This window comes from Apis dorsata, unplaced genomic scaffold (genome assembly GCF_000469605.1).
Source record: "Apis dorsata unplaced genomic scaffold, Apis dorsata 1.3 scaffold_260, whole genome shotgun sequence".
NCBI lineage: Eukaryota > Metazoa > Arthropoda > Insecta > Hymenoptera > Apidae > Apis > Apis dorsata.
The window spans coordinates 55,147-64,785 of record NW_006263538.1 but is presented as its reverse complement, the minus strand read 5'-3'; the positions used below and the strand labels follow the sequence as shown (position 1 = coordinate 64,785).

Below are 9,639 nucleotides of genomic sequence, written 5' to 3'. Positions count from 1 at the left end.
TAAATATATATTGCACTCATTATATATTTTAATTATTTTTACATATTATATTTATGCAAGTTTTAAGTTTTTTTAAATAAAATTTTAGATATTTTTGTATATCATATCTGTTCTCTACATTTTTATATTTTTTTGCAGATATCTAAAAAAATTGAATATAAATAAAAATTTATTTCATTCTTCAAACATTTTATCTTGAACACTTGACATTTTACATATTTTTACACGCTGTATTCAATTTTCTATCTATTTTTAAAATCTCTCTAATAAATATAAATATAGATATAAATATACATTATATAAAGTACAACTAATAATTATAGATAATAATAGGCACTAAAATAACAGATAACGAATAATTGATTGAAAAACATGATAATAAAACATGATTTAAGTTCGATTGATGAAACAATATAATAATCGCAATGTGAGAATTTTATTTTAAAAACCGAGAATACGCAATTTCTATTTCGCGACTAATTTTCAATCCATAAATAGTAATCAATAAAAAAAATTCTATTAATCTTAATTTGAAAAATAATATATCAATTGTTTCAGATTTATCATTTTGTGATTTATCAAATTTAAAGATAACAATATTTTCTATTCGCAAAAATTAGACATTTCTAAAAATCACACAGAAGAAAAATGTTAATAAAAGTATCGATTATTTAAAAGATTAAATTAATCATATTATGATATATAGCTACATAAAAACATTCAATTATAAAATTATAAAAATATCTCAGATTTTATTTATATTTATTATCTATTATCTCTGATTTTTTCGAGTAGTAAAATATATTTATTATATAAATTAATAACAAAAATTATGAAAATATAAATTAAAAATGACTGGAAACTGGCCTTGAAATCATAAAAGAAGAAAAGAAAGTATGAACGATAATCGTAACAATATTACAATTAAATAATAGATACTAGAACAATAGCCAATTAAGCAGAATTCCAGTCAAGATCTAATTTATTATAATTTATTTGAGATATTAAACTATTTTTATTAAAAAATATATTCGAAACTAGTATAAACTAACATAAATAATCTTTTGTTCTTTAAATAGATATTTTTTTTAAAGATACGGCATTAATTCATTATTACAATAATTTATTTTAATATTAATTTAGTATAATTGATTTTAAATTTATTTTAACGAAAGAAATAAATATACTCATCTTCATATAAAACAATAATCAATTTTTCAATTTTTCGTAAACAACTATACATTTTCCTTGAAAAGTACGTGACACTAATTTATTACACGATATAATCTATCACTGTAACTTATTTTAACAAAAGAATACATGTCATATTAATAGATATAATATCTTCAATTTTCCCGAAACAGCATCACATTTTTTTTACGTGACACTAATTCATAGGTAATGATATTAAAAAAATGGCGGGATTTACCCATGCGTCGTTAACCTCTTTCGACACAGATGTATTTAAGCAGCTGATTATCAACAAGTCGGTTGAAATTCTGCAATCTTACAACTCAACTACGTGACCGTGACTAAAGAGATCGCGACACTCGAAGGAATTCTCTCTCGATTTGTTCGATCTTCGTTTTGACTTGATTCACGATCATCGGCTCAGTCGATGATCGAACGTGGTGGCGCGAGCATCGCGATTGAAAAGTGAATTTATCTCTGTTCTAAGACTTAGTGAAAACTTTTCAATTTTATTATAAAAATTATAAATTTATTATAAATTTCTAGAATTTATTTTCTTAAATTCGAAATTTCGAAAAGAAGATTAATAATAATATAATATTAATTATGAAATTAATGGAATAATTATAAGAAAAATTGTGATAATTTTGAAATATTTTGGAATATTGTCAATGAATTATATTTATATTTTATAAAGGAATTTAAATTGTATTTCTTTTTATTCGTTTTTCAAGTTCATTTTTTGAAAAAGAAGAATTTTAATTGATAATTGGTAAGATTATGCCCGATTATCTTTAACTTTCTGTTTAAAAATATAAAATTTCATTAAATAATAATAATATAAAAAATATAGATATATTTACCAAGATTTCTTATTTTTTTATTCATTTCAAAATTTTTAATTTCGAATTTTATCATACATGACAAAGTGATAAGATGTAAAGATAATTTTTTTATAATTTTTTAAATCGATAAATTGACAAATAAGAATAAATGATTACAATTTCCAAAATGATCACAGAAAAATAGAAACAATTTTTAAAATTATACAATCAAAGTTTAATTTCAATTTCGAAAATAATCATAAAAAGAAAGATAATAACACAATTACGAGTTAAGAAGCGTGAAAAACTCAGTGGTACGATTCAAAACCGGATATAATCGCACTGTTAACAACTTTTATCGAGAAATCTTTGGTGGTGAAAGTTCTGGCGAGTGATACCGAAAAGAGATCATATCCGCGACAAAACGAGCGACAAAACGAGCGACAAAACGAGCGACAAGGACAGGGGTGAAGGAAGTGACTTACCCTATTTCACAATCTGATGGTAAATTTCCAAATGGTCGTGGTTTTTTAATTATTGGAACGTAATTGTTTCATTCGTTCAGGTGATAAATAACTGCATTATTATTGGATTTTACGTAAAATTGAATTATTTATTAGTTACAAAATTGGATTTAATATTAAAATTGGATTATACGATAATTAAACGTATTTTTAATTAATTTTAATTTTCGAAATATGATACATAAAAATTATTTAAGTCATTTTTAGAAAAGTTTAAGAAATATATTTTATAACAATGTGGATATATTTGAAAATAAAATTTTCGAGAATATTTTACATATATGTGAATATTGAGACAAAGTAATTTTCAGTTTCAAATGATAACACTTATCCTCAGGAAAAATATTATTAAAGAATTATAAGAAATTAATAATAAATTGATAGTAAATTTATTATAAAAAAAATTAATAGTAAATTTGAGCGTTATTAATCATGAATTAATAAAAATAATTATTAGATAATATTTAATAATTAATACTTGATATTTAAAAGTCAATGATTATCACTGTAATATTAATAATATTAATATATTATAATTAATAATAATTAGCATTTAGCAATAGATGACTAGCCAATTGGTAATAGATTGGCTAATTGGATAATTATTGGTTAGACGTCGACTGGAAAAAAAAACTAGTTTTTAATATTTTTAAATTAGAAAACACAGGAATAAATTTTATTTTATTGACATTTTATTAGCATATTCTTAATGATAATCTTATTTGCAAGTAACTTTCAATGAATTCATAAAATAGACGTTATTTTGATTATAATCAATATTGTTCAAATGATTCAAAATTAATAATTAAATTTTTATTTATCAAAAAATATTTGAAATTATCCGCGATTTCTTTTTTTCTCAATTTAATTATGAAATAAATAAATTTTTTCTAATTTCATAAAATTAAATCGTTTGATATTTTATAAAATTTTTTTACAATTGTCTTAATATTTTATCGTGTTTAAAAAAACATGTTATGAATATTTAGCGGAAAAACATAAAACACGAAAACAATGATAGTTAAAATATTCTAAAAATTAAAATTCAAGATAATTATGAGATAAAAATTTTCCTTGGAGGATAAGAAATTACGTAATGCATTTCATAAATTGCCATCTAACAATTTCTTTTCTTTAACCATCGTAAAATATCCGATTAAATCACATTTCCAACAATTTTGTTTTTATTTAGGAAATGAGACAATTTTATTTCTCGGTCATCTTATTCGTCTTGGCAATTGCCGTTTCACAAGCACAAGAAAAACTGAAGAACATCTACTCATGGAAAGCGTTGGAATTTGCCTTTCCAAACGAATTTGCCAAATTGGCTGCCATTAAAAGTGGATCTTATATTCCTGGCGCTTCGCTACCCATCGATGTTGATGTCTACAACACAGGTACAAATGAAATAAATAATAACAGCATAACAAAGCTTCCTGTATCTATTTTCGACTTAAATTTATTAAATTTAAATTAAAAAATAGTAAGATTATATTCCAATATGATTATAAAGAAAAATAGATATAATAGTTAGAGAAAATTATAATAAAGTTACAATGAAATAATACTGTAATTGCAAAAATTGAAATTTCTGTAATTTTTATTTTATTCTTTTTGAAAATAATATTGATCAATTAATAGTACTCCTGATGTATCTTTTGTTGTTTTTATCAAAAGAATGCCACCAATCGATTCAGAAAAAATAAATAAAACGAAAAATAAAAATTTATCGAAATAAAAATTTTTCAATTGAATGTTTAATCTTATTTATTTTTTGTCAGAGGTGCAAATATTAAGTAAAATACTAACATGTTTAAATTATTATAATTTAACTGTATTAAACTGTATCTATTCACTGTTGTCAATAAATTTAGGTTACATTGAATTTTGAAATGAGTTTGAACGATTGTCATTACTTTATTTCAGCTAATATTATTTTCAAAAGATTGATTTTAAAAATCTATATTTTTTTATAACACTACATTAAATTTATTATTTCAAGAACAACAATCGATGGTGTTTGTGGCCATTCCAAGGATTCGAGATGGCGTGCCCTTAACTTTAGGTTATGTCACCAAAGAAATATCAGTGAATGGGAATCCATTGATAACCCCGTATCCAAGTTGGAGTTACAATGATGTGAAATATTGTGATGGACTGACCAGCGTGTATAGAATGCAGGTATCTTTTTTTTTTTTCTATTTAAACATTTAAAACTTGGAAAATTTGCTATTTCAAAAAATTATATGATTCCTCTTTAACTATCGCTATGACACATTAATGTGAAAATAATGATTATACATCTGTGATTTATTTGATTTACGTATCTCTAACAAGTAATTATGTAATTACATATCTGTCTTTATTTAAGTAAAAGAGTATCGCTTCTTAAATGAGCAATTTCTAAAGTTAATCTTCGATTAATAAGAAAATTCCCATATTTACTCATACATTATTTAAATTGTAATCATTAAATGATAACGTATCAACGAATGATTATTTATATATTTAGTTTTAATTTAGTTTTGTGTATAAAAATATGCAATATAAATAAATATTCAACAATGTATTGTGTTATTGTAGCAACATTTTCTTCAATGAAAATTCTAAAAACTAATAATAATATAGCACATATGCCTATAATGTTTTTAATTCATTATTGATTATTATTCTAAAAATTAATAAATAAAAAAATGTAAATACATAGATAAATAAAATTCACATTTATATTCTGTTTATATTTTTTAGCATTATTTTAAATGAGTGTACAATTATCATGAAATTGATTGTAATTTATTGAAATTATTTTCAATGACAAATTATATGAATTTTCTTTTTTAAAACGATATATGTAGTTCTATTACATTAAAGTTTCAGACTAAAAGAATAATTAATAGTTGTATATTGATAATTATCGATATCTCTATGACCTCGCTGATTTCAATTATTTTTTAATACGTAAGAAATCAATATTTCCAACAACTTTTTTTTCCGTTATCTTAATTTTCAAGATATTTAAAAAAATTGCTATTATTACATACAATATATATACATACAATTCTCTTATATCTACGATTACGTAAGAATGCATTTAGTTTTTGTTAATATAAATACAGTATAAGTATATGATAACAGGAATAAGACATGTAACAAGTGAAAAGTTAAAAATCTATTTTCTAGAATGGATTATGGACTTGAAACGTTTCAAATTCAGTGACCTATATTCAGACGATACTATACAAATTGCCTACTTATCGTTTCTAATGCAAAATTATCTATAACTTAATAAAATAAACTTTAATCTATTCTTATATACATGAACTTTTACGTTCCGGATCTAAAATCTTCAAAGATCGCTTGAATATATATAACATTGTATATTGTATGATTATGGTTTCTATAAGTTTGGTTAGGTTATAATCTAAGAAGAAAGAAACACGATTTTCTTTTTTTCTATAAACTCATTCATCGATTATTTTTTAATTAAAAAAAATATTTTATAAAACCTTAATATCTACTTACTTTTCTACAGGTAGACAAATGTGAACGATTATGGGTCCTTGACACAGGAATATTAGGAGAAAAACAAATGTGTCGGCCAAAGATTCATGTCTTTTCTTTACGTGACAATAAATTAATCACCATGTACAGATTCCCCCAGAATCAGTTCAAAGAGAGTTCTCTATTCGTCACTATAGCTGTAGATATTCGAGATACAGAAGACAAATGTAAAAATACATTCGCTTATATTGCTGACGTGACAGGATTCGCATTGCTCGTCTACGATTTCCGAAATTCAAGATCGTGGAAGATCACCAATAATCTATTCTATCCGTATCCACCGTATGGCACGTTCAACATCAAAGATGACACGTTCGACTTGATGGATGGAATCCTTGGTCTCGCCTTGGGGCCTATTCGTAACAACGACAGGATACTTTATTTTCATTCGTTGGCCAGCAGAGTCGAATCATGGGTGCATACTTCTGTGATCAGGTTAGTTATGGCGCTGGTAACGCTTTTCGTAATCTGAATTGCTGAGAAATAGATTCATCGTGCAAAATTAATTTTGATTTTTAATCAAGAATATAGAATATATTATAAAATTATCATTATACTACTTATACTTCATTCCTGATCTGTAAGATATTTATTTAAATACGTTTTATAAATTGATTGTTTTAACAGGAAAACTAAATACATTTTGTGTAATCAAATTTTAACAATAAAATTCGATTAATTTGAAAATTGAAAATTGATAAAATAAATTGTAAAAATAATTCGTAACAAAAAATTAAGTTATTGAAATATGCAAAAATGTATATTATTTTTATTATTATTATTATTATAGAGTAGATCAGTTTAGTTATATATATTATTAAATGTTTTCTATAAAATGATTCTTTCATAAAATGAAAAAAAAACAATAAAATGTTTAATTTAATTACAAGAAAGCTGGTCTTTAGTGGATTTAATTCTTAAATTATTCATTATTTAGTTGTCGATGAGCTTCTATTTAAAAACAATTATTCTTTCTAACCTAGAAATTATACTCTTTTCAATGAGAATTCCGAGGCCGCTGCAAGATCATTCGTACCATTCTCGATTGAAAGATCTTCGCAGTCTGTCGCCGAGGTTATGGATCATAACGGAGTACTTTTCTTCGGATTGTTATCTGATCTAGCGATTGGATGCTGGAATAGCGAGCATTTTTTCGAATACGGAGGAAATAATATTGAGATAATCGTCAAAGATCCAGAAACATTGCAGTTTCCGTCTGGTATGAAGGTACATATAAATATGTAATATAATATATATAATATAATCTGACATTAGTTATTATTTAAAGTAGAAGAAAAATAATTTCATTGATTTTGTTGAATTTGAAATGTATTATCATTATTTTCAATGCTTTTTTTTATTCGTAACAATTGGTTTTATTTTACGAAATATACATAAATATATTTTCGATACCATGTTTCAAAATATAATATATAATGCATAAGATCTCCGGTAAGGTAACACTATTATAAATAAAAATTATTTTCGAGTTGAAGCTTTTATAACCAAAAATGCGTTGTGAACTTAACTTGGTATTTTCCTAAACGTAATTTAGAAAATATAAAAAATAAATAAACTTTTAATCTGTATATCGTATTTCTAAATTTGAAATTTAGAAGATTAGGATTAAATAGATTTAGACTGAATTTAGAGATTTAGAGAAACTGACGAATTTTTAACTTAAATATTGTACTTCTAAGATTTGAAATGGATTAGAATTAGATTTAGGATACATTCAGATTAAGTTTTTGGTTATATATATATTCAATCTTCTAACTAATAATTAAATAGATTTTATTAAAAGTTAAGTTTTAATGCTAATATCTACATATATCTTGTTTTAGATCATATCATCCAAAAAAGATAGACAAGAATTGTGGGTCTTCACGATATCATTTCAAAAGTATATGACTGGTACTATGAATTCGAACGAGACCAATTTCAGGATCCAGGCTGGATTTGTGGATGAATTAGTTCGTGGCACCAAATGTGACGTATCTCTCTTAGGTCGTTTTATACCGTCTCAATGAGGATCATGGCGCCACGAGCAATTCTCTAATCACTATCATCATAGTTCCTGGCCGTCGTGGCGGCACTCGATCTTCAAGAGTACACCATTTTTTATAAACGATCGCTTCGAATCGTATTATTCTCGAAACTATTTTAGGAATCATTATTATCATCATCATAGTTATTTGCAAAATCCTTTTAATATTAAAACCGCAAATATGTATTCTTCGTGGATCAATAATGAAAGATTTTAAGATTATTTGGAAAAATTCAAATTAGAATGAAAGATGAATAAAATTGTGATTATCAGAAAAGAAGTAATTATTTTAGAAGAAAATATTGAGAATGAATTTTTATTGCTCGTGGTGCTGTAGACATTTTTATATTTTTACAAAGATTTTATTTCAAAATAGCGGAGTGAAATAAAAAAATGACCATGAGGATTATATTACTGACTTATCATATTATTTATTTATTGATATTTATTAAGTTACTTTATTTATTTGATTACAGAATATTTTATTTTTAGTTTTTGTATTTTTATTAATTATTATTATTAAAATTTGAATTAGAATTTTGATAAAATAAAAATAATCTAAACAAATTTCGAAAAATTCAATAATTAAGAATTAAAAAGAATTAATTAAAATTTGATAAAGACATTGTCATAAAAATAAAAAAAACATATACGTAAAATAAAAAATATTTTGATCAGAAATAAAAATAAGAGATAAAAATTTGTTATATAAAATAAAACTGATAAAAAATAAAATATAAAGTAAAATAATGTATTATTCATGAAATTTTGGACAAGAACAAGTTTTTTAGGAAACAATTTGGTAGAATATGTTGAAAACATTTCTCAACATGATGAGATAATATTACTAAAATAAAAAGAAAAGAATGTGTCAAGCTTGCAATCCCGCTTATCATATTTTATTAAATTTAAACATTTTTATTAAATTTAAAATTTACTCTTACAATAATGTTAAAATAAATATAAGAAGAAAAAAATATTTTCTCAAATTATAATTTAATAGTACTTATATAATAGTATTATATAAGATATAAATGGAAATAAAAAAAACAATCTTTTTTTAAATACTTTTTATGATATTTATTTGTACAAATTGATATAAATAAATCTTATATATTATTATAAATATCTTATATATTACTTTATATAAAATTATATAAGTTATTATTGAATTTATTCTATTTTTATACGTATTTTTATTTCTAATATGACGTATATTAATTGATATTATTGTGATAGAGAAGGACAACAAAACGACGATCTGTATCTAAATGCAAAATTATAATTTTGAATTAATATTAAAAAATTGTACAATTCTTTCTATATATTTTAAAACTCCTATGTATTAAAGAAGTGCTTTAAAAAAAAATAAAAAATTATTTACAATTTATAAATAATATTAATTTTCTAATCTATGTTTATTATAATTCTTTTTTTTTTGGCGAATGTTCTAGATAAAACATTAATATAGAATGCGTTAATATATTCATAG

The 9,639-nt window shown here is 23.1% G+C and overlaps 1 protein-coding gene across 1 annotated transcript; it reads left to right on the top strand.

The window, feature by feature from the left end:
• Positions 1-2,207: 2,207 nt before the first annotated feature.
• On the top strand, positions 2,208-8,409 carry LOC102677623 (protein yellow-like). The gene is made up of 6 exons (XM_006616350.2): positions 2,208-2,519; positions 3,732-3,936; positions 4,542-4,720; positions 6,072-6,535; positions 7,084-7,327; positions 7,945-8,409. The coding sequence occupies exons 1-6, from the start codon at positions 2,517-2,519 to the stop codon at positions 8,128-8,130; spliced, it is 1,281 nt and encodes a 426-aa protein (XP_006616413.1). The 5' UTR covers positions 2,208-2,516; the 3' UTR covers positions 8,131-8,409.
• Positions 8,410-9,639: the final 1,230 nt, after the last annotated feature.

Bases quoted from the DNA above. Each gene is read 5' to 3' on its own strand.
- LOC102677623 (XM_006616350.2), top strand. The intron at 4,721-6,071 runs GTATCTTTTTTT...ACTTTTCTACAG, and splicing joins CCAGCGTGTATAGAATGCAG to GTAGACAAATGTGAACGATT. The intron at 7,328-7,944 runs GTACATATAAAT...ATCTTGTTTTAG, and splicing joins AGTTTCCGTCTGGTATGAAG to ATCATATCATCCAAAAAAGA.